Source organism: Phacochoerus africanus, chromosome 7 (assembly GCF_016906955.1).
Source record: "Phacochoerus africanus isolate WHEZ1 chromosome 7, ROS_Pafr_v1, whole genome shotgun sequence".
Lineage (NCBI taxonomy): Eukaryota > Metazoa > Chordata > Mammalia > Artiodactyla > Suidae > Phacochoerus > Phacochoerus africanus.
Window position 1 is genome coordinate 38,316,413 of NC_062550.1, and position 26,559 is coordinate 38,342,971.

At 42.9% G+C, this 26,559-nt stretch overlaps 1 protein-coding gene across 1 annotated transcript in view; it reads left to right on the forward strand.

Annotated features, from left to right (window-relative positions):
- KCNMB4 (potassium calcium-activated channel subfamily M regulatory beta subunit 4) overlaps positions 1-3,750 on the forward strand; it is a 73,887-nt gene extending 70,137 nt beyond the window's left edge. Inside the window, exon 3 of the mRNA XM_047787196.1 lies at positions 416-3,750. Within this exon, the coding sequence (XP_047643152.1) occupies positions 416-584 (169 nt within the window). The 3' untranslated portion in view covers positions 585-3,750. The remainder of the gene's footprint in view (positions 1-415) is intronic.
- Positions 3,751-26,559: the final 22,809 nt, after the last annotated feature.

Here is a 26,559-nt window from a genome sequence, read left to right on the forward strand (position 1 = left end):
AAACAAAACAAAACCTCATTTGGGTTTGGGTTTGTTTGAGAAGGCCAAAATGTAAGTATGTTTTAGACTGATTCAGCAGACATTAAAGGGTAAGTGAGAAAATGGAACATGCTAAACAACTTAGAAGGGAGGAAAATAATAGTGTCAGAGATGGCTACACTTTTGACATTTTACAAGGAAATTACATGATAAATAATATGCAAATTTGCACCAATTACTTGATTCAAGACCTCAGAACTTTCCACCATGGGTTTGAAGCACAAAGCACAGTATTTATACTCAGGGTGAAGGCTTCACTTCCAATGCTGGTTATACCCTTTGGACCAGAAAGCAAGCTGAGCTCCACGCTGTGAAGAGCTATGCCATGCCAAGGCGGTTGACCACTCTTTCTTTCCTGTTCTCCACTGTCTTGCAGACCGGACGATGTGCTCCTGCATCGCACTCATGATGAGATCGTCCTCCTGCATTGCTTCCTCTGGCCCCTGGTGACATTCGTGGTGGGCGTTCTCATTGTGGTCCTGACCATCTGTGCCAAGAGCCTGGCAGTCAAGGCAGAAGCCATGAAGAAACGCAAATTCTCTTAAAGGGTGTCAGCTTGTGGAAGCCAAACACAGAAGCTGCACTTCTCGCCACACGTCTACCTGCCGAGCCTGTTTCCCAGCGCAGGAGGTGGAAGGGGCTGGGAGAGGTCTCTGAGAGGCTGCTCCCTCAATCACAGCAGAAACAGGCACAACCGGAAGACTTAGAGCCTCATAGATTGTTTTCCATGTGTCGTAGCCATGGCTGAAGGGTCCAGCTCTTAGCTGTACGGAGTAATCGTTGCAGAAAATCCTATAGAAGTTAATTTTCTTTAGGAAGTAACTGTGTATAATTGTACAGTGTAGGATACAAACCATTATGATTTATGCTACTTAAAAATATTAAAATAGAGTGGTCTGCATTCTTTTCTATTTCCTTTTTTATGCTTAGAACACTGGGGTTTTAAAAAAGGGTCTTATGGATTTCATTTGATTTTGCTAGATTAAACTTTTCCTTGGAGACAGGGGTGCTGGCACAAGCCTCGACCTTACCATGTAATCCCCAGTTTCCATTAAAGAAAATACCTTCTGACTCCTGCTTGCAAAAGGAAAACTACACTGTTAATTCAGTTTCCACGTCCCTTCTGTGACTCTGCAACAGGGAACCCTCAGAGGTTGGGAAAACTTATCCTCCGACACCTGCCTTTGCCTCTGCATCATTTTTCACCAGGTTATTTCTTAAAAGAGGGAGACAATTCTGAAGAAGGCCCGTCCTAGCTCTAGGAGCACTGTGCCTCTTTATTCATCTGTTCCAATTATTTTTGATTGTTTTTTTTTTTCTTTGTGCAATAGAATGTACACGATGTGAAGGACACTTTTCAGCTTAGTTAAATGCCGTTTTCATTTCTTTTTTTCTTTTAGGTCAGAAAAAAATAGTCAAAATCAGTTGAAGCATTTTATTTCTCATTTCTTTGTCCTTGACTTGGATGTTTTCAGTATTAAAACAAGAATATTGATGCAATTGATTTGTTTGCTTGGACAAACCTGGACGTGCAAGAGATCACTCTGCTGATGTGCATTCTGTGCCTTTATCAAAAGTTGATTGAGGAGACCATACCTCTTTGCATCTGTTCTTCAACTCAGATTCCAAATATCAATCACAGGTCTCAGTGAATATCAAATCTACCCTATTTATTTACCACATGGACTCAAACTTTTGTTTAGATGAGATGTACGTTTTTGGTCAAGGAGACACTGACAGCATCATTTCTTTTGGCTTTCTTCTAGTATTCCTCAAACATGCTTCTATTAGAATAAAGGCAAATGGGAATTTAAAGACAAGCTCTCTTCAGTTAATTGCTCTGAGTTCTAAGATTACATCTTAGTAGAATGATGGTTTCCTGACTTTTAGCCCACGTACCACCAGTGTTTTCTTAATTTTAGAATACAAGCACTTGAGAGAGCCATTGTCTTCTGCAGAAGACTAGGGTGTTGGATGACTATGATTCTTTTTTTCCAATTCAAATGTTACAGATTTCACTGTGAACAAGGTCTTGAACACAGTATCACAGTATTCATGACATCCTTTAAGGCAGCTACAGTGCCTTGACTTCAATCCCAGTTTTCAGTTGCAGCATCCTTGTTGTCTTGGCAACACAGTGAACCATCCTGAAGCACAGAGTAACACGAAACTGGGAATCAGAAAAAAATCATCGTCTTTGCATCACATTGTGGGAGAGGGAGTCTATCCATTTTATCTTCGCCCAATAATCTGTAATTAACTGATTACAAGGAGTGGATGAAAATAATGCATGGACATATGTGTTGGTAAAAAGGGCAGTTAATACATATTGATCTGAGTTGTTTACCAGTTTGATACTCATCTGTTTTGCACATTAATGAAATGCTTCTAGTGAGGCTCAGAGTATATCTGATTATATCCCGTAGGTTGATTTTTGGAAAAGAGAAGTACACTGAATTCCTGAGGTCACATAGAGTTTTAGGGTCTTTCTTGCTTCCAGCCAGATCAATTTGAGGTTCCTTATATGTACTGTTAAAGGTAAAAATCCAAAAGAACAAGGAGAGGACATTTTTAAGATCATAGAAGAGAAAGGAGCTTAACGTCTTAAATGTTTAAATTCTTTGTGTGTGTGTGTGTAAGGGAGGAAATGGTCGAGGCTGCTGTAGCAGAAACCCCTAAATGTGATGACTCATGTAAAATAGAAGTTCTTTTCTTTCTCATATAGCAATCCTGAGGCCATTGAGAAATACAGGGCAGGAAGGGCAGGTCTGTTTCATAAGGTCATCAAGAGACCCAGAATTCATCTACCTTGTTGTCATTACCAAAGACGGTGTTCCTCTCATGGTCAAAGCTGGCTCAGAGAAGCTCATTCACTTTGCAGCCAGTGAAAAGAGAGAAAGTGGAGAGCAAGCTATTTCCTTTTAAGGAAGTTGCAGCCATCACTCTGCTCATGGCCCATCCACAAATGCTGACTATATAACTCTCTCTACCTAGCTTGAAGGATGGCTGGGACATGTTATTTTCAGCCTAGTGGACATATGTCCTACTAAAACTCGGGGGGGAAAGAAAAAAGGCAGAATGAATACTAGAGTAAATGACAGAATGGTGGGCGGCTGTAATTGGCCCAGGCCATGATGAAAATCTGAGCAGGGATGACAAAGATCTCTTGCCCTGGCAGCATAGAAAGTCCAGGGCAAGACCTTAATTAGACCCTGAATATGTTCTTTTCGAGAAATTCCCTTGTCCACTGTCTGTTGTGGCCCCTAGTTTGACTGGAAAATTCTTGCTTGTCAGGCTCAGCCATACCTGATACTTTGGGGAGGCATCATAGCCTTGGCAGGCATCTGCCTGCTGGTGCAGATTCCTAAACCTGGATTTCTTTAGACACTAGACAAACATAGATTTTTTAGGATTTTTGTTGATTTGGCCGTGATCAGGAGTCTGGCTCCATATTTGATGTTTGACTGCTAACAGCTTTCTCTTTCTGCTCCACCTCTGGGCAAGCTGATGAAAAAGCCTAGGTACCTCCTCCTTTAGAGCAGATGCGAAGTTCATACCTGCCCTCACCTGCTCATGGAACCCTCTCCCTGCTCCACTCCCTAAGAATCATAAAAGCCAGGCCAGTCAAGTCATTTGGGGATCTGCTTGGGAACTGCCCCACTCTCCCAGAAAGTCTCATTATGTGAATAATAAACCTTTTCATACCCTCTTGATGTGTGTGTGATTATTAGTCTCAACATCCAAACCGAATTTGGGGTAATGGGGTCATCTGGCCTCAGAGAAGTGAATCAGATTGGTGATACAATTTCGTCAAAACATGGTATTTGGGTTGTTTTGCTTTTTGTTTCATTAGTTCACGTGAAAGTAACCAAAGCCAGAGGGCTACTCTCATTATAGTTCTCAAGGCAGCAGCATCTCACTAGGCTCTGGGCTTGGCCCGTATCTCCATCCTTCAGTGGAATGGCAGCCACTTTGAAGCCTTCTGGAGTGAGTTTATGTGAGAATCGGTACCCTTGATCTGGTCTTTTCTGTTCAGCTGACTTCCTGCTGACTCCTGCTGTCTGGAGTACAGAAGCAGTTGGGCTGCAGAATATAGGCTCAACTCCTGTAACAAAGCTGTGTTGCCTACTCATACACTAGTTTTCTTGTTTCATTATTTGTCATAGTACCTTACTGAAAAACAGCAAAAAGCAACCAATGCATAGCGTCACTGTGCTTTTTTTCTAATTACTTTCCCCATAGCTACAGGTCTGCCTTCCAAGTTGTTACTAGTTTTATCTAACAGTTAGTCAAAGCATAACCAGGGTCTCTTGTTTTCCATCCTGCAGTATCTGTTTCCTTGCTGCCTGGCAACAATGCAAAGCTGCATATCTTAGACTTTTGCTATGACAGGAATATAATTTACATTGCCTTTTCCTGACTGTTCTCATCTGGTGATCTCAGCTGTTGGTTCCTAGATCTCTTCTCTCCTGTTTTGAGCTCTAAGACCTGCCCTGACCTGTTTTGAGCTCTGGATATATGTTGCAATAGCTCTGTTGCAATCTCAAGTCTCTGCCTCAAGCTTAGTGATGGGCAGACGATGCAATGACAGTAACTAATGGGACAAGGTATTACCAGACAGCATAGACAGGGAACCGCTTACCTGGCTCAGATCATTTGTCCTGGAAAAGTACTGGAATACATCAATCCGTTATAACAACCTTTTCCTAATTTCTTAACATTGCCCGGTACATGGTCTAGAGTTCATATGCACTCTACCCTTTTAGGGCCTATGCACATGTGGTCCTGTCCCCTGGTCTGGACCTCTCTTTTCACCATATTTGTAAATCTGGGTCTTCTTATTCATCAGGTCTGAGCTTAAGGATTGAGTTTTCCTTGAAGCCTTCCCCAGATCCTATTTAAGTAGATTTCTCCTGTCATCCTCTTCCTTTTCATCTTTCTTTCTTCTTTCGTAGTACCCTATTGCTGCTTGTGTTAATTTGTTTCCTTGTCTATTATTTATCTCTCCCATTAGATGATAAGTTATGAAGATCCATAAGAACAATGTTGCTGGAATTTTTTCCCCATCACTGGCATTATGCCTGACACATTAAGGTGCTAAATAAATGGATAAATGCTCCCCAGATCCATTATGTTCTTTGTACATATTGTTTCCACATCCTTTCCAAGTAACATATCGATCTTTTTATCCATAATGACAATGATAATAATGCTCCCATTAACTCTTTTATTTTTTTCTTCTTAGGGCCACACCTGTGGCATATGGAAGTTCCTAGGCTAGGGGTCGAGTTGGAGCTGCAGCTGCTGGCTGACACCAGAGCCACAGCAATGAAGGATCCAAGCCGCATCTGTGACCTACACCACAGCTCACAGCAACGCTGCATCCTTAACCCACTGAGTGAGACCAGGGATTGAACCTGCATCCTCATGGATACTTGTTGGGTTTGTTACCACTGAGCCACAATGGGAACTTCCCCCCATTAACTCTTTTTTTAAAAATGATTTTTACTTTTTCTATTATAGTTGGTTTACAGTGTTCTGTCAATTTTCTACTGTACAGCAAAGTGACCCAGTCACACACATATATGTGTATGTGTGTATATATGTTCTTTTTCTGACATTATCCTCCATCGTGTTCCATCACAAATGACTAGATATACTTCCCTGTGCTATACGGCAGGATCTCATTGCTTATCCACTCCAAATGCAGTAGTTTGCACCTGTTAAACGCAGACTCGCAGTCCATCCCACTCCTTCCCTCTCACCATTGGCAACCACAAGTCTGTTCTCCAAGTCCATGAGTTTCTTTTCTGTGGAAAGGTTCATTTGTGCCATCTATTAGAGTCCAGATAGAAGTGGTATCATATGGTATTTGTCTTCCTCTTTCTGACTTACTTCACTTAGTATGAGAGTCTCTAGTTCCATCTATGTTGCGGCAAATGGCATTATTTTGTTCTTTTTTTTATGGCTGAGGAGTATTCCATTGTGTATATGTACCACATCTTCTTAATCCATTCGTTTGTCGATGGACATTTAGGTTGCTTCCATCACTAACTCTTTTTAAGTGGTTTCTGTGTGCATCTATGCTTTGTCAAACATCTAAATTATTCAGCAAATCTGGGCAGAGTGAGACAGCACAGTACCTGGGCATAATTAACCCTAGAAAACATTAAAATTAATGAATTAACAAATACGTATTTCAGTTTTAACCTTAAAATGAAAACAGATAAAGCTAGTGAATTCGCAGCTTAATACAACACACATTTATTATCTCATCGTTTCTGAAATTTAGAAATCAGAAAGTAGTTTAGCTGTAAATCTAAATTATTCTTGGTGAAATTTTGCCACTTACAAAGATAAGTGCACGGGTTAGGGTTATAGTAGCATAAACATAAGAAGCAGGGGTCCAGCAGAACGATAGCAGGGAACTTTTGATAAGAACTCAATTTGACAGACGCCTTAGAATGAAAAGTGAGCAAAGTCCAGTTGTTTGCACTTTTTTGACTGCTGTGAAGAAGCTTCCAATGAAGTCACTGGAGACTTCAGGAGTAGACTTTTCAGTAACTTTAGACAGCTTTCAAGAATAGATACTGAAGCATATGTGACCCTTGCTCTTTCCTCACTTTTTGTGAATATTCTTAAGCCCGAAAAGAGGGGCTTTACAAGCAAAAAGACTGAAATTGGAAATAGCCTCACTCCCAGATCTTTAACATCTCAGGGAAAATTTTGGAAGAGCCTCAGAGACCTTAGACTTAGAATAAATGAATGTTGTTACAGATAAAACTACCAGATGCTTGGAGTTCCCACTGTGGCACAGTGGGTAAGAATCTGTAACAGCTTGGGTCATTGTGGAGGTGTGAGTTCAATCCCTAACCCAGGAACTTTCATAGGCTGCGGGTGTGTGGCCCTAAAAAAAAAAAAAAGAAAAGAAAAGAAAAAAAAAACTACCAGATTCTTTAATGGAGGGAAATCCTAGATAAAGATGCCTGTAAATGTTGTAAATAGATAGGATATTGGAAAAGCAATTGTGCTAGTTAGTAAGCTGAAGAAAGGAAAAATCGAGTGAATAATGAGGGATAGTCAATGGTGAAGAAGTAACTAGGAAGATAAGGGTTAGTTGAACAAGGTTGTTGGTTCAGATTTCTCAGCCCCAAATATCTTCCTTCCTCCTGGTACAGGGAGGGTACCTTTCAGGAGGGAGATTTATCTCCTCCTTCTGGGGAAGAAGGACAAGTGAGCAGAAGGTCAGAGTGGCCTCCTTCAGCTTAAGTAAGGTATTTAACACACCCAGATGCCATTGTGGGGGGATAGCCTGAACCCCATCAGGCTGCTACAGTACCAATTTGAGACTCAGGGGGTGAGGATATAGATTTGTTTAGGACTTGAGGGTCGTAAATAGTCATTCCCCACTTCCCTGTGATACTAAACCCAAATGCTGTTTCATCATGGGGTTACATATTCTAGACTCATAAATCTGCTGTGCTGTCTTTAGAAGTTCCTTACTGTACATTAAAATAGTTAATCCCAGGAGTTCCCGTCGTGGCTCCATGGTTAATGAATCCGACTAGGAACCATGAGGTTGCAGGTTCGATCCCTGGCCTTGCTCAGTGGGTTAAGGATCCGGCGTTGCCGTGAGCTGTGGTGTAGGTTGCAGACGCGGCTTGGATCCTGCGTTGCTGTGGCTCTGGCGTTGGCCTGTGGCTTCAGCTCCGATTCGACCCCTAGCCTGGGAACCTCCATATGCTGCAGGAGCAGCCCTAGAAAAGGCAAAAAGACAATAAATAAATAAATAAATAAATAAATAAAAAATAAAATAAAAATAGTTAATCCCGCTCCCTCTTTCCTGGAAAAGTCAACAATACACCTGGAGAGTTATGCTTCAGTGATGAAATGGGATACCCTCCTGCTTTTTTTTCATAAGGCCCTGACCTTAGGGACCTTGGCTTTCTTGCAATTCTATTCTTACCCAATACGTGCATGACCTCTTGACCTTTATTAGAGTCTGAAGATGAATGGAGCTCTCTCAATTAATTTCATTAATCTTCCTAACAGTTTGAATTCTTAAGGACTTTAAGTTAGGAGGAATGCTATAATTTTGTCAAAACAAATTATATCACCCACGGCAAGATTTATCCCAAGGAGGTAATTCCCCCACTTTGGACAGACTAAAAGATTCAGAATTTTCCAGGCCAGGTAGTCAGACTTAATTCAGGGTAAATTAAGAGGCTTTCCTGGGTCTGATAGTGGTTGCAGGCAATTAGTTCCCGACTGTTCTAAAATCACCAGATCTCTTTGTGATTTAAGTTATCAGTAACCAAAATTCTTCCTTGGGAACCTAAACACCAGCCCCCCCCCAGCCGGCATTTTGTGGTTTAAAATTAGCTTTATAATGTCTTTTACCCTGGGTTAACTTAAGTATCTTAAGCCTTTTTACATATGCATGCATAAACACTCTGGATGAGCTTTTAGTGTTTTGACTCAATGTCATGTCATTTATCAAAGAGAAGCTTGCATAGCGTTTTTCTTGACCTCGTATTAAAATTCCACTTCCTAGCTGCAGGTTAATAGTCACTGCAAGAATTCCCATCGTGGCTCAGTGGAAATGAATCTGACTAGGAACCATGAGGTTGTGGGTTCGATCCCTGGCCTCACTCAGTAGGTTAAGGATCTGGCATTGCCCTGAGCTGTGGTGTAGGTTGCAGATGCGGCTCAGGTCTGGTGTGGCTGTGGCTGTGGCTGTGGCCGGCAGCTATAGCTCCAATTGGACCCCTAGCCTGGGAACCTCCATGTGCAGTGAGTTTGGCCCCAAAAAGCAAAAAAAAAAGAAAAGGCACTGCAGCTAAATTAGTGAAGGTTCCAGTCTACTAGGGCCTTCTTCAGACTTGTGCACCCTCATGATACACAATCTTTTTTGCCTACTGAAAAGACACTCTAGGAGGAGTTCTTGTCATGGTGCAGTGGTTAACAAATCCTACTAGGAACCATGAGGTTGTGGGTTTGATCCCTGGCCTTGCTCAATGGGTTAAGGATCCGGCATTGCTTTGAGCTATGGTGTAGGTTGCAGACATGGCTCAGATCCTGCATTGCTGTGGCTCTGGCATAGGCTGGTGGCTACAGCTCCGATTCGACCCCTAGCTTGGGAACCTCTGTATGCTGTGGGAGCAGCCCAAGAAATGGCAAAAAGACAAAAAAAAAAAAAAAAGAAAAAAAGAAAAAGACACTCTATTTCTTAACAGGTAGCCTTCCCTCACATGAAATTCTATTGCTTTCTCCCTCACCCATTTCCTTCTCTGGTAGTACCACTTTAAATCTTGTTGGAGTTCCCATTATGGCTCCAGAAACAAATCTGGCTTGTATCCAGGAGGACAGAATTTCGATCACTGACCTCGCTCAGTGGGTTAGGGATCCGACGCTGCCGTGAACTGTGGTATAGGTTGCAGGTGCAACTTGGATCTGGCGTTTCTATGGCTGTGGTATAGGCCAGTGGCTATAGCTCTGCTTCAACCCCTAACCTGGAACCCTCCTTATGCCACTGGTGCCCTAAAAAGACAAAAAAAAAAAAATCTTGCCACTTTCCTTCTTGTACCAGAAGGGCTAACTCATGACTACCTAACCTGTGTCCAAGAACAGTCCATGCTCTGAACAAATATGTTAGAACCTCACCTAGAAAACTCAGAGTTAACTTTGTTGATGGGTCAGACCTTAAACAAAACCAGGGAATTATTAGGCTGGATATATTAAAACAGATCTCAACCCACTCCTAGAATAATGATCCTTTACTGGAGCCAAAGTCACCCAGAAGGCAGAACGGATTGTACTCACCAGGACTTGTCAACTAACTAGACATGAGAGAGTTAACAACAATGGCAAGAGGTGGAGAATGTTTTGGAAATAACGAAACATCTTGATCTATATAGGAAAACAAACAAAAATGGTCATAAGATTAAGAAACTCTAAAGTGTTCTAATGTTTCTTAAGGAAGTGGAGTGCCATATAAAAAGGGATAACATGAAGGTTAAAAGGCATGCCCTGCCTGCTTATTATGAGAGACAGGCAACTCCTTCTAAGAGTCCTGTTTCCAGAATACCATAGAGGGCCAAATCCTCGGAGAAGTTCAAAGAATCTATTATATAATACCAGGGCTTGGCTCCAAAATCAGAACAAAGCAAAAAACAAAAAACAGCTCACTTATTAAGTACTACAGTTAATCAAGATTTATCTCAAGTCAGAGTTCCCATCAGAACTCAGCGGAAACAAATCCGAATAGGAACCATGATGTTGCAGGTTCAATCCCTGGCCTTGCTCAGTGGGTTAGGGATCCAGCATTGCAGTGAGCTGTGGTGTAGGTCGTAGTGAGCTGTGATACAGGTCACAGACATGGCTTGGATCTGGCATTGCTGTGGCTGTGGCTGTGGCTGGCAGCTGTAGCTCCGTTTCAACCCCTAGCCTGGGAACTTCCATATGCCGAGCGTGTGGCCTTACAAAGCAAAAAAAAAAAAAAAAAGATTTATCTCAGGACCTTCACCTCACTATCCTCTTATGAATTTGACTCACTCCCAATTACTTCTACACCTTAAAAGAACTGTCTTAAACTGTTTAAACTCAGATCCCCAAATCCTACAAATATTCCTGCCTTCCTTTCTCTTTATGTGTGACTACCAAGGCTTTGTCAAGGTGGTCTCCCTTGCTGCTGGAAATTTAATAAGCGCAGCTTTGTTTGTTCAATAGCTTTCTTAGGATCTCCAACAAAATTCAGCTTCTTGGAGCCAGAAGCAGTATTTGGTTGCTTTAAATCTTATTTACTGTTATTAACCAGATTGTCTAAATCTCTTTCTTGAAAGTGTATAAACACCTTCTAAGAAGAGTATTTATTATTCTGGGCTATTTAGTTAAAGTAAGTGGTAAAATCATGTATAGAAAGAGACATGCAAAATGCTTCCTGCTTATTACCAGGGCTCCTGGCACAATATAGTGTTCAGTGAAATGTTAGCTACATTATAATCTAACTCCCCAACCTTTCCTTACCTGTGCCTTCAGGCAGCCTGCAAACTCCAAGTTAATTGTCTGATTAGAGTTCTGATCAGAGATCATCACTGGTTTCTCAGGATTGGTTGGCCAGGACCATTTGCTCCCCCTCCTTCCCTCCCAGTGTGGGTTGTTTTTTTTTGTTTGTTTGTTTGTTTTTGTCTTTTTAGGGCCATACCTGTGGCATATGGAAGTTGCCAGGCTAGGGGTTGAATCAGAGCTGTAGTTGCCCGCCCATGCCATGGCCACAGCAACGTAGGATCCGAGCCATGTCTGCAACTGACACCACAGCTCATGGCAATGCCGGATCCCTAACCCGTTGAGCAAGGCCAGGGATGGAACTTGTGTTCTCATGGTTACTAGTCAGGTTTGTTAACCTCTGAGCCACGATGGGAACTCCCTTAATTTTTTTTTATTACAGTTGATTTACAGTGTTCTGTCAATTTCTACTGTACAGCAAAGTGACCCAGTTATACGTATGTATACATTCTTTTTATCACATTATCCTCCATCATATTCCATTACAAGTGACTAGATATAGTTCCCTGTGTCACACAGCAGGACCTCATTGTTTCTAGTTTACATTAGGACTTCATTGTATATTAGTTTGCATCTACTAACCCCAAACTCCTAGTCCATCCCATTGCCTCCCCTCCCCTCTGTTGCCCTTCAGGCCCGCCAGTGGGCTGAGGGGGAAATTGAATTCTTTACATTTACCCTCCTTACCGTCTTTTTTTTTTTTTGTCTTTTTGTCTTTTTGCCTTTTCTAGGGCCGCTTCCCATGGCAGATGGAGGTTTCCAGGCTAAGGGTCCAATCGGAGCTGTAGCCACCGGCCTCGCCAGAGCCACAGCAATGCGGGATCCGAGCCGCATCTGCAATCTACACCACAGCTCATGGCAACGCCGGATCCCCAACCCACTAAGCAAGGCCAGGGATCGAACCTGCAACCTCATGGTTCCTAGTCGGATTCGTTAACCACTGCGCCACAACGGGAACTCCCAAACCTCCTTACCATCTTTAAGGTGACTTTTCTTCAGGGGCACTGCCTGAGTGGAGGGCTTCGTTCAGTGACATTTGATTTTAACAATGAAAAGTGAGGAGTTCCTGTTGTGGCTCAGCAGTTAATGAACCCATCTAGCATCCATGAGGATGCGGGTTTAGTCCCTGGCCTTCTGTCAGTGGGTTAAGGTTCTGGTGTTGCTGTGAGCCTGGTGTAGGTCACAGACATGGCTTGGATCCTGCCTTGCTGTGGCTGTGGCGTAGGCTCGCGGCTACAGCTCTGCTTCGACCCCTAGCCTGGGAACCTCCTTATGCTGGAGGTGTGGCCCTAAAAAGACAAAAAGGCAAAAAATGAAACAAAACAATGAAAAGTGAAAAATGCTTTACCCCTGATATTTGAGCAGATTTCCTTTTTTGCCATTTTCTCCAAGTATGTGAACGAACCTAACAACTTCTCTAAAGAGTTTTGGATGAGGTTATGGCTCAGGGAAATCTGATGAAGTTATAAAGCTAATGAAATGGGGATTCTAGAGGAAAACTCAGCACATCTTCAATCACAGGATTCCAGTACCATGGACAGAAAAGGTCATATAGGAAAGGGGATGCGGGGGAGGTTTCCATACTGTCCCGTACATCAGACCCAGACACCAGAAACACTGCAGTATCCCCATGAGTTCCTATAATTCTCCTTTCTGAGACAGCAGAGCCTAAATGTCAACTCTATATTATTATAAAATTCAAATCTACTCTGAAATTTAAAGAGGAAACAGATGAGGTATAAATGTGTGAATAAAACTTTCAAGCCAAAAAAAAAAAAGTGTTTAGAAGAAAAAAAATTCTACAGAGAGGTTTACTTTGCCCTTTATAATTATTGGCTGAAATGATCAGGCTGACACCTTTACTCCTTCATGGGGTGAGCATTTTGTGGTGGGGAGTGCAAGGTGGAAAGATTTGCTGATGGGAAAGGGTGTGCCGATAAATGTCGGACACTCAGCCAGGGGTGAGTGAGATGCCCTGATTCATAGCATTTACGGACATCTGCAGTGTGAATCCACCCACTGGGGCTGATTGCAAAGCCATCGATGTGACATCACTGAACTGAGGGACTTGGAAGAGACACGCAGTGGCACACCATTATAGATTTCCAACCATACAGACATAGTAGACAGCAGTAACCTCAACGGCAGAGGTAATAGTAAAATGTGGTAAAATTATTAGGAAATGATGAGGTTTGAGTACTCATTGCCTTTCTTTTCTTTTCTTTTTTCTTTTTAGGGCCATATCTTGGGCATATGGAAGTTCCCGGGCTGGGGACTGAATTGGAGCTGCGGTTGCTGGCCTATGCTACAGCCACAGCAACACCGGATCAGAGCCTCGCCTGTGACCTACACCACAGCTCATGGCAATGCCAGATCCTTAACCCACCGAGCCACTACGGGAACTCCTCATTGCCTTTATTTTTAATGTACTCCATAACCTTGCAGGTTTATATAATTTAATTTTTAATAGTGGCCGTGTTTCACAACTGGTTCAGAAAATGTAACATTTGGCTCTCGTGGGCTCACACCAAAGTGCCACTGTGGGAGCCAAGTGTGTTCCTCTATCTCTGCTTCCCCAGGCGGGATGTACTTGCAGTTCTTATTGGCCATGTGGGCTATTTCAAAGCTGAAGACTCAATCTTCCACCCACTTTTTCTTATAGGACAGACCTTACAGAAACAGGACAGACTTCGTCTCTCATACAAACCTGAGGTCCCAACTGAATCTCAGTCTCAGGGAACAGCTGATCTCTGTGGGTGGGACCAAGTAGACAGGTGGACTCTCAGATGCACACTCTTCCAAAGGGGCATTCTTACCTCTGGGATCTGAGAGCTGGGGGGGAGGGGGAAGGCAAGAAGGAAGCCTAGACTGTCACCACCATAGTCAGGTGTCGGACCTATTATGGGATGATCTGTGTAGGGACAGAGCAATGGTACTTTTCTCAGAGTGCAGTGGACCCAGCAGCTCAAATAAATTAGTGTTCCAATCCAAACGGCCCATTTCTTACGAACATTAAGTTCACAATTTGTCAGTATAAGAAACCTACCATCTCATTTTTTTATACTTAAAAAGTCGTACTTGAAGGTTATCCATTAGAAATTCCATGCTGGAAAAAAAAATTGAAACACACAAAGATGGTGTTGGAACCTGACTGGTACCATGTTCAGCTTGGCCACCGTATTTTCCAAGATGATTAGGGACTTCAAACGGTCATTTGAGGATTGAGTAAAGAAATTTTGGCTTTCCTTGAAGCCTAAAGGAAGATATGACATCTACTGACAAATATTTGAGAAGCTATCATGTAGAAGAAGGGATTAGAACCTGTTTTACCAATTATCATGGTATTAGAAATAGGGGCTCTGTCTTACAGAGACTTGAGTTTCAGGTTTGACTTCATCACTTACTGTTTGGATGACCTTGGACATACTATATAAAGTCTCTAAAGCTGAGATCTGTTATCTGTAAAATAGGATATATTAGTTTTCCATTGCCATTGTAACCAATTTTCAAGAATCTAGCAGCTTATGACAACCTAAATTTATTATCTTAAGGTAAGAATCCAAAATAGGTCTCACTGGGCTAAAATCAAAATATCAGCAGGGCTGCATTCCTTCTGGAGGCTCCAGGAAAAAAATCTATTTCCTTTCTTTTTCCAGCTTCTAGAGGCCACCTGTATTCCTTGGCTCATGGCCCTTTTCTTGCATCCTCAAAACCAGAAATGTTGGGCCAGGTTCTTCACACACTGCCATCTCCCTGGTTCTCTTTCTCCTGCCTCCCTCTTCAATTTTTAAGAACTCTGGTGATTACATTGGGTCCACCCAAATGATCCAGGAAAATCTTTCCATCTCAGAGTCCGTTGATAAGCAGCTTCATTCCATCGGCAACCCTGGTTTCCTTTTGCCAGGTAACCTGACATATCCATAGTCACATGCACCGGGGTTTAGAAAGTGAATTTTGGGGGGGTTCATTATCCTGTCTACCACATGAGGATAATACCGTTAGCATGTATCTAAGATTCCATGCAGGTAAGGAGTTCCCATTGTAGTTTAAAGGATTATGAACCTGACTAGCATCATGAGGATGTGGCTGTGATCTCTGGCCCTGCTCAATGAGTTAAAGATCTGGCGTTGACGTGAACTGTGGTGTAGGTCGCAGACCCGCCTTGGATCTGGTGTTGCTGTGGCTGTGGTGTAGGCTGGCAGCTGTAGCTTGGATTCGCCCCCTAGCCTGGGAACTTCCATATGCCGTGGGTGGGGCCCTAAAAAAGAAAAAAAAAAAAAAAAGATTCCAAGCAGTGGCATATACATGTTGAGGCAAACCCAAACTGGTATCAAATTCAAAGTAAATCCAGGTTTAGGTAAGGAGACTTTCTTTGAAAAAATCATTGCAAACAGTGGGTAGGAGAGTGCAGAGGGGATGGTTGTAATGGGGAGAAGTGGATCATAGCAAGAGAAGGAGTTCCGACCATCTGATTTGCAAGCATCTCAAAGGTCAGGCAGAAAAGGGCCTTTCTTTCACAGAGGAATAAACAAGACTGAAAGAACTGGGTGTGGGAAGTGGGCTGAGCTGGTGGTGCTGTGACTAGATGGTTGATGGGGGAATGTTGTGCCCTGAGCTCAGCCTGTTCTCAGGGCAGCTGGTCTGGAGGGGTTGTTTGCTGACTCAGCAACTCAAGTAGGTTGTTTATTTCTCCAAACCCATTTCCTCATTGTAAAACTGTGCAAATGCAGAGAGAGCTTCTCGGCAGGTGTTTTTGAACCCAGTCCATCTCCAAAGTGTGTGCTCTTCCAGAGAAAAGACCAGTTACTGCAAATGACCACTCAGTCTTTACAAAGCCCTCTTTCAAGTTGAATCCTTTAAAAAAGCGGCAGACTTCTTTTCTGAAATATAGTTATTTAATGAGATGAAATCATTTAATGCAATAGCTTTCAAATTTTTGCTTCATTATTTTTCCTACCCCCAGAGCATAGTATAAATGCACTGATTTAGAAATTGTGGATGGGGCCCAGCTCTGTGTGTTTTATTAAGTTCTCCAGGCGGTTCTGATACACTCTCAAGTTTGAGAACAGCTGCTAGAGGGGTTGACACCCTCTCGGAAGCCAGACTGCCAGGGTTTGACTCCTGACTCTGCCATTTATTGGCTGTGACCTCTTAGGGCGCAGTTTCTCATCTCACAGGGTTTTGGGGGAGGATTGAGTCAGTTAAAATGTGTGAGAATGCAGTGTGTGATGCCCGGCACTTTGTTCAAATATGCCCATTTATATGATATAATTATTGCTTTATAATTATTGTTATAGTAATATCGGGAATCAACCTCAAATTTGTTCACTTGGTGCCTTGGAGAACCTGTTCTGGAAACTATGAAGCCTCATAGGAAACAAATGATTTCAACATAACACAGCATGATGCATGAAAAATGGAAAAGGTCCCTGTGGGTACAGAAGGGTACAAAATGTCTCTGTGGGGGCAGAGCAGAGTTTGGGGAGACAACTTAGGGACTTGATAAGCAGCAATCTCAGGGGTCAAGGGAGGGTCAGTGGCATTTTTTTAAGACTTCTGGGTATAGTAAAAATAATTTTTTTTGGAATTCCCTTCGTGGTGCAATGGAAACAAATCCGACTGGGAACCATGAGGTTGCGGGTTCAATCCCTGGCCTCGCTCAGTGGGTTAAGGATCCGGCATTGCCGTGAGCTGTGGTGTAGGTCACAGATGCGGCTCAGATTCTGTGTGGCTGTGGCATAGGCCAGCAGCTGTAGCTCCGATTTGACCCCTAGCCTGGGGACCTCCATATGCCACAAGTGTGGTCCTAAAAAGACAAAAGAAAAAAATAATAAAGAGGTCTATAAAAATTGTAAGCAAAACTTTATCACAAAATAATGAAAGGATTTTTTTTTTTTTGGCTGTGCCCAAGCCATGCAGAAGTTGCTGGACTAGGGATTGAACCCAAGCCACAGCAGTGACAATGCCCAATCCTTAACTGATAGGCCACCAGGGAACTCCTGAAAGGATTTATTTAAAAATATTTTTATGGGAGTTCCTGTCGTGGCGCAGTGGTTGACGAACCCGACTAGGAACCATGGGGTTGTGGGCTCGATCCCTGGCCTTGCTCAGTGGGTTGACTATACGGCATTGCCGTGGGCTGTGGTGTGGGTTGCAGGTGCGGCTCGGATCCAGCGTTGCTGTGGCTCTGGCGTAGGCTGGTGGCTACAGCTCCAATTCAACCCCTAGCCTGGGAACCTCCATATGCCGCGAGAGCGGCCCAAGAAAATGGCAAAAAGACAAAAATAAAATAAAATAAAATAATAAAAATAAAAATATTTTTATGGTACATTATAGGCAGATTGATCTAATAATGGGCCTGAGTTGAAAGTTATATGAAACTTGTTTTCATCTCTCATTCCTGTCTGCATCTCTGTGACTCTAGCTTTAACTTTTTTCTGTTTTTTAAATTAAAGTATAATTGATTTATAATGTTGTGCCAATTTCTGCTGTACAGCAAAGTGACCCCATCACATATATACACACCCCCCCATATGTTCATTCTTTTTCTCATATTATCTTCCATCATGGTCTCCCAGGAGATTGGATATAGTTCCCTGTGCCCTGCAGTAGGACCTTGTTGTGTCTCCACCCTAAATGTAATAGGTTGCATCTACTAACCCAGACTCCCAGTCCATCCCATTCCCTCCCCCTCCTTTGACAACCATAAGTCTGTTCTCTCTGTCTTTGAATCTGTTTCTGTTTTGTAGAGAGGTTCACTGCGCTATATTTTAGATTCCACATATAAGTGATATCATATGGTTATTTGTTGATCAATCAAAGGGTTGTGTTTGTGATGCTTTGTGAGTGTGAGCCCAGGGCCAGTGACCCTCCTGCCCCCTGTGATGGTTCCTGGGTGTCAGAGGAGAGGTGAGTATTATTTTAGGTAGGGAGAAAAAGGAATATACCAGAGCAGAAATGTACAGAAGAGCAACACACACCGTAGAAACCATAAGGGTTTGAGACAGTGAAACATAAATTGCAGGGAGAGGAGTGGCTACAGTCACAGCTGAGGAGGAGGGTACAAGCCATCATCAAAGGCTTTCTCTGACCACTGAGGACAGCACCTTGTGATAATTGGGAGCCAGTGGTCAATTTCAGGTGGACAATGGTCAGTTTTGTATTTTTTTTTTTTGCTTTTTTGCTTTTTTTTATGGGCCCTACCCATGGCATATGGAGGGTCCCAGGCTAGGGGTCAAATCGGAGCTGTAGCTGCTGGCCTACACCATGGCCACAGCATCGCAGGATCCAAGCCGTGTCTGTGACCTACACCACAACCCACGGCAATGCCGGATCCTTAACCCACTGAGCAAGGCCAGGGATCGAACCTGCGTCCTCATGGATGCTGGTCAGATCCATTAAGCTGCTGAACCACAACAGGAACTCCAGTTTTGTATTTTAGAGCAATCACTGCTGGCAGCAGCGTGGAGGGGGGCACTGGAGCGCCAGACGGAGGCACAGGGACCATGCGGAGGACTCCCGAGTTTGCCGAGATGACGAGATGTGAACTCAGGCCGGATGGTGAGGTAGCTAAAGCCTGGCCACCTAGCGGGTTAATAGAAATGGCAGCAGGTAAAAGACTGCTGGAGACTTCCTGTTGCAGAAAGGTGGATGGAAAAGACAACTGGTCCTTGAAACTTAATCCAGTTGCACAACTTTTAAGTGGGTCTAAATGGACTGCTCTACCCCCAACCCTCTGGCAGGTTGTCCATCCAAGTGCATGCACAGCCGTGCGTGCTGAGGTCCTGGGAAGCTGCTCAGAGGTGGCGGGTCTGGGGAAAGGCCAGTGGAGCTAGAAGACTGCCCACTTCTTGATCGTTGGGCCCTTTGTTGAGCTCTGCGCATACCGTATTGAGGATGCCATCTGAGCCCCATCTGATGGGCAGGGCTTTCTTTACCAAGTGGAAGTGATGAGGGAACATTCTCTCCCGCCCTCCTGGTCTGAGGCTGGGGCTTGGGGGACACAGTGACAGCGGCACCTTTGAGGTCCTGTCCTCCTCATTCTTCCTTCCTTCTCACCTTCACAGCCCAGGTCATATCGGCTTTCTTTGTCTTGCTTATTCTACATGGTGCCATCGAGGCCCGCTCCTGTGTCCTCTCCTTTCCCTTGTGGCTCAGCAGCCGTCTGGGCCTGATTGTTGTCGCCTCTAGTTGTTAGCATCTCGGAGAACTGGGAGCTGCCTTTTAGGGTCCATTTCTTCCACCTTATATGGGGAGTCCTCTTCCCTTTCGGTATGTCTTCCATCTGGTGTTGACATGCCACTTCTGCAGGGTACAACCATGGTGACTTTGCCTGAAGAATTTACAGTCACCCTGAGAATTAATAGCATGATCCTGGGCCCCAGAGGAAACAGATGGGATTGAATTCAGAGGAGGTGATTGTGCTATCCCATTCCAAAATGCTGGAAGGGACATCAACATCCAAGTTATTGGACTGATGGATGTTTAGCAAGAGTCAACAGAGTGAAGGTGGAGGGATGTGCTTTGTAGCCTGTATATGAGCCTGCAAAGCTGATTTGAAGCTGGAGATTTATTATTTTTATTTTTAATTTTTTTGTATTTATTTTTTTTCCCACTGTACAGCATGGGGATCAAGTTATTCTTACATGTATACGTTTTTTTCCCCCACCCTTTGTTCTGTTGCAATATGAGTATCTAGACATAGTTTTCAATGCTACTCAGCAGGATCTCCTTGTAAATCTATTCTAAGTTATATCTGATAACTCCAAGCTCCCAATCCCTCCCACTCCCTCCCTCTCCCGTAGGGCAGCCACAAGTCTATTCTCCAAGTCCGTGATTTTCTTTTCTGTGGAGATGTTCATTTGTGCCAGATATTAGATTCCAGTTATAAGTGATATCATATGGTATTTGTCTTTGTCTTTCTGGCTCATTTCACTCAGTATGAGAGTCTCTAGTTCCATCCAAGTTGTTGCAAATGGCTTTATGTCATTCTTTTTTATGGCTGAATAGTATTCCATTGTGTATATATACCACATCTTCCAAATCCACTCATCTGTTGATGGACATTTGGGTTGTTTCCATGTCCTGGCTATTGTGAATATGCTGCAATGAACATGCCGGTGCATGTGTCTCTTTTAAGTAGAGTTTTGTCCGGATAGATGCCCAAGAGTGGGATTGCGGGGTCATATGGAAGTTCTATGTATAGATTTCTAAGGTATCTCCAAACTGTTCTCCATAGTGGCTGTACCAGTTGACATTCCCACCAACAGTGCAGGAGGGTTCCCTTTTCTCCACAGCCCCTCCAGCACTTGTTATTTGTGGACTTATTAATGAGGGCCATTCTGACTGGTGTGAGGTGGTATCTCATGGTAGTTTTGATTTGCATTTCTCTTATAATCAGCGATGTTGAGCATTTTTTTCATGTGTTTGCTGGCCATTTGTGTATCTTCCTTGGAAAGAACAGTCTATTCAGGTCTTTTGCCCATTTTTCCATTGGTTGATTGGCTTTTTTGCTGTTGAGTTGTGTAAGTTGAAGCTGGAAATTTAAAGTTGAATTTAATTTAAGCCATAGTGCTTAAGCAACCTTTTCTCCAACCTGTGATGTAGGAGAAAGTGGTTAAGAACACAGGCTTCAGAATTACTCTGTCCTTGTTCAAAGTGATGTTCTGACATTACTTTGGGCCAGATATTTACTCTCCCTGTGTGCCTCAGTTTCTTCATCTGTAGAAAGGGAATAATTATTGGCCCTGCTTTATTTAGTTTCGCGAGAATTAACTAATGCAGGTAAAGCAGATTGCTATTTGGCACATGATAATAATAGCTCTAACATTTATTAAGTGCTTATTGTGTGAGTTCCTGTCATGGCTCAGCGGAAATGAATCTGACTAGCATCCGTGAGGACACAGGTTCAATCCTTGGCCTTGCTTTGTGGGTTAAGGATCCAGCGTTGCTGTGAGCTATGGTGTAGGCTGAAGATGTGGTTTGTATCCTGCATTGCTGTGTCTGTGGTGTAGGCCAGCGGCTACAGCTCTGATGAGACCCCTAGCCTGGGAACCTCTATATGCCACAGGTGTGCCCCCCACCCCCAAAAAAAAGACCAAAAAAAGTGCTTATTATGTACTAGGGATCAAAAATATTACACATTATTATTCCCTTTGTCTCATGGGGTTTGACAGAGTTTTTTCTCAAAGAAATTTGACTGACAATAAGCTGCAAAGCAGAGAGGCTGTCGGGACTCCACCGAATAGCCTGCAGCCAATCACCCAGGGGGCTGGTTAAACACACATCGTTGGGCTCCACCCCAGAGTTACAGATTCATTAGGATTGCAGGGGTGTGAGTCTGAGAATTTGCATTTCTAACCAGGTCCCAGTTGATGATTTGAGCACCTACTTTGAGATCCTCTGGCAGAGAGATTAGGAGGTCACACTTTTTAAAAATTTAACTAATTTACTTATTTATTTTTGCTTTTAGGGTCATCCCCATGGCATATGGAAGTGTCCAGGCTAAGGGTCTAATCAGAGCTGTTGCTGCCAGCCTACACCACAGCCACAACAATGTGGGACTGGAGTTGCATCTGTGACCTACACCACAGCTCATGGCAACACTGGATCCTTAACCCACTGAGCCAGGCCAGGGACTGAACCCACATCCTCATGGTTTCTGGTCAGGTTCATTAACCACTGAGCCACGAATGGAACTCCTGAAATGTCTTTCTCTTGAGTTAAATGAGAAAAATCTTCTGCTACTGCTAGGGGACTCAGACTCCCAATAGCTCCTTCAGATTCTAGCTCTCATCTTTGATTTTTATTTTATTTTATTTTTATTTCATTTTTTTTTGTCTTTTTGCCTTTTCTAGGGCTGCACCCGTGGCATGTGGAGGTTCCCAGGCTAGGGGTCTAATCAGAGTTGTAGCCAAGCCAGCCTACACCACAGCCACAGCAACGCGGGATCCAAGCCGCATCTTCAACCTACACCACAGCTCACAGCAACGCCAGATCCTTAACCCACAGAGCAAGGCCAGAGATCGAACCTGCAACCTCATGGTTTCTAGTCAGATTCATTAACCACTGCACTACGGTGGGAACTCCTCATCTTTGATTTTACTCCTTCCTTGCCTTCTTCCTCATGGCCTTCCACCAAAGCAGGATCATTCATTTTACCTCTTCCCATCCTGGTTCATCTTTATTTATCGCTTATGTGTTCTTCTTTGCAGTTAGACAGTGTTTCCTTCCCCAGCCATCTGTCATGAGTGGGGAAGGAACAGCTACTTGGATGAAGACTGGGTCAGGGGTAATTGGAAAGTTCTTTAGGAATGAAATATGGCTTGAGAATTTCATTTATATGTCTTACAAATGGTATTTTCTTTTTCTTTCTTTGTCTTTTTTTTTTTTTTGTCTTTTTGCCTTTTCAAGGGCCGCTACCGCAGCATGTGGAGGTTCCCAGGCTAGGGGTCGAATCGGAGCCATAGCCACCGGCCTACGCCAGAGCCACAGTAACACGGGATCCAAGCCGCGTCTTCGACCTACACCACAGCTCACAGCAACACCGGATTCTTAACCCACTGAGCAAGGCCAGGGATCGAATTCTCAACCTCCTGGTTCCTAGTTGGATTTGTTAACCACTGAGCCATGACGGGAACTCCCAAATGGTATTTTCTGATTGAGGTTAAATTTAAGAATGTTCCCAGGCTTCTGAACTTTTCCACTTTGAGTGTCCTTTGTTTCTATAGTTGTACTGTCTGCTTTTTCTTTTTGATTTTTGTTGTCGTTTTTTTATCTTAGCTCCTCAGCAAGCCTTAAGACTGGGAAGGCTCTTGGCCACCAACACCAAACATATTTCATTGGTAGTTCTTTTTGAAAACGGAAATAGATGCCAGGTTTCTTCCTGGGGTCAAGAGCTCAGAGAACAAAGAGAAAAGTAACTTAATATTAAGATACTTTATACAGAGGTTCTTGCATCATTGCAGTAAACCCCAGGAAAAAGACAAGCTTTACTTAGATCAACAGTTCTCTAAATAATAGTAAAATTTTTGCCTTGGGAGATACTGGATTGGGTAGATATTTTAGTGAGCATAGCTTTTGGTGAGTGTTAACCATCCCTGCATGGTTTTCTCTATTACTCAAGCTTGAATTTCACCAGTTTAATTTTTTACCCTTCAATTATGAATGCCTCTTTGATTGGCAACATCAAAAACCTTGCCACTTCTTTCAACATCCAGTGGTAGGACCTCTTCTGGGTTTTAGGTTTGATTTAATTAGCATTCATAATGTTTTATAATAGTATGATATTAGAAAATCATGTTTTCTCTGTATCTCCTACCCACCCCCATCTCACCCCCGCACGGATGCACCTGCAGCATATGGAAGTTCCCAGGCTAGGGGTTCAATCAGAGCTGCTGCTGCCAGCCTCCACCACAGCCACAGTAATATCAGATCCAAGCCGCATCTTTGATCCACGCTGCAGCTTGCAGCAGAGCTGGGTCCTTAACCCACTGAGTGAGGCTAGGGATCAAACCTGCATCCTCATGGTTACTAGTTAGGTCCTTAACCCACTGAGCCACAACAGGAACTCCATTTTCTCCTTTTCTATTCAATAGTTTTTCAGCTTTAAGATTATGATGACTTTTGCTAAGGTATGATTCTAAAATACAGTCTGGGATTTGTTTAACAAATGGGTGTCTCTGGACATATTGATGCAAAAATGGAAGGAATAATCACACAAGACGCTGAAAGTTCCACTGACGGCTCTGTCTCTCTGTTGGAGATGGCTGCTGAAACCCCTGGTTCTGAGAAGCTTTCTTCTTTGTCTATGTTTATGTGTAGACAGGTCCTCCCCTATGACTAAGAGGAAGGCAGGGTTTGATTATAGCACTGTCCCATTCTTCTACATCATTTTATTTTTATTTTTTGTCTTTTTTTTTTTTTTTTGTAGGGCCACACCCCCCGGCATGTGAAGGGTTCCAGGCTAGGGGTTGAATCGGAGCTATAGCCACTGGCCTACACCACAGCTACAGCAATGCCAGATCCAAGCCTCGTCTGTGACCTACACCATAGCTCACAGCAATGCCAGATCCTTAACCCACTGAGTGAGGCCAGGGATCAAACCTGTGTCCTCATGGATGCTAGTCAGATTTGTTTCCACTGAGCCATGACAGGACCTCTTTGCTGTGTCATTTTAAACTCAGGACTTGGTTTCCATCATTGTCCATTACTAAGGTGGCCCTTCCAACTCTTACATTTTGTGATTGTGGAGGATGTATCAGCAGAATGACTAAGTGATGAGTTCATATTGTAATATTCTCTTTTTCTTGAAGAATAAATTCCATCAAACACACAGCTACTTTGAAAAAAAAAAAAAAAAAGATCAAGCCTCAGAGGTCAAATTATTTTGCTAACCTTAGTATTTGAGTCCAGAAAGTGCTTTAGAAAGCACTTTGTATGTAATAGTTTTACATGTAAATCTATTATCATACTTTTTTTTTTGTCTTTTTGCTATTTCTTTGGGGCCGCTCCCACGGCATATGGAGGTTCCCAGGCTAGGGGTCGAATCGGAGCTATAGCCACTAGCCTACACCAGAGCCACAGCAACGCGGTATCCGAGCCACGTCTGCAACCTACACCACAGCTCACGGCAATGCCGGATCGTTAACCCGCTGAGCAAGGGCAGGGACCAAACCAGCAACCTCATGGTTCCTAGTCGGATTGGTTAACCACTGCACCACGACGGGAACTCCTATCATACATTTTTTAAAAAATAAAGATTTCTGGAAGTTGTAGAAAAATGAAATACTGGAGTTGTGAAGGGCATGGATCTTTCAGCTTAAATATGAGAAAGTCAAAAAGGCAAAATAATAATTCTGGAAATAGACACAGCAGCTCTTAACCAAATATCACACCACCCGCTAATGTGTGAAGTTCTTCTGAAGGGCTCAGGGGGATCCAGCTGGGGCAGCGCCTCTGAGAATATGCCAACCCTGTTGGTAATAGATGACATTTTGGTTACTAATGAACTAAAGAACTGAAAGCAAGAGTTTAGTTGGAGACAGTCAACTAGAGAGTCTATTATGCGTATGTGATATGCTAAGTAACCAACCCAGCACTCCCCAGGAACAAAGGTTAAGACAACTGCGTTTTTCATGATAATGGCTGGAAGATTTTTCCCATTTAGAAACAGTCACTTCTGACCTTCCTCTGGGCAGACAAATGACAGACATTGACAAATCAGAAACAGGTACATAGAAGACAGAACACTTTCCTTCAACAGCAGTTTTATTCCTGTACTAGGGAGAAGGTGTGTAAGACACTATACAGATTTCTTTGACCATGGTTGCAAATATGAAAATATATTAAGCACATACATAATTTAAATGGAAGACTAAAGAAGTTCTCTCTTCAGTTGGGGTTGGTTAGAAACAATATTGTAGGGAGGTACTATAGTAAGAAAGAAAGAGAATCATCTACTGCCATTTTAAATAACCAGATTTACAAAGAAAGAATACACGATATTACACACTTCAAAGAGCTCTATTATAGAACATAATAAGTTCAGTGGCTAGATTTATTTACATTTTTTATTTAAGCATCACACAAAACAAGAAACAGTCATATAAACCTTCGTGGACAACAGTATTATTAGACACTGACTACCTAACACCCAAAGTATTGGACCAGGAACAATTTCCACCCAAAAATGACATATTGAATGGCTGCGAGCTGTGTACTCATCTCTGTAAGGTTGGAGTAAAGAAGAGCTTAAAGACTTGGTCCTTGTCCTTGCAGGATTTATAAGCTTGTCCCACCTGGAAGATTCAGGACTCTTCAGCTGAGAACATGGGTACTCGGTTGTCAGTGTGGCTGAGATGAGGAGATTTCACGAAGGCCACTGTCGACTCTCCCACTAGCTCCCAGGTGGAACACCATCCAGCTCCCACTCCTCAAGCCACAACTGCATCTGCTTTTTTCTTGGTGGGGTGCCTATCTGCTCACTCAGCTATGAAAACACAAACTCTCAAATGTAACAGAAAGCTTGCTCTTAGAATGAAGATAGTTTTTCTTAATAGATGTTACTTAAGTCAGGAGGAAACAGCCATAACTAACCTTTCTTGTGAATATTCTAGAAGGAACACAGTTTTACACTTGTCTGACATTATTCACCATTTTCAACAATGTTATTTGGTATTTTATATAAGATCATGTACATTGGCATATAGGTTATAAAAATAATCTTTGGTAAATCTGTTAATGAAGCCTTTTATTTCCATTACATAAACCCCTATTTTAGGAGTGTTCACCAACAATTTTCTTATTTCATGAATGTATCTATATAGACAACCTTAAAAAAAAAATAAAGTGACTTATTTTTGTTGCATACATTTATTCCTAGGGAGCCTCCCTACCAGTCAAGAGTATTCTTTTAGTCAGAAATATTTCCATTGCTAGAAACATTTTAGAACAGAA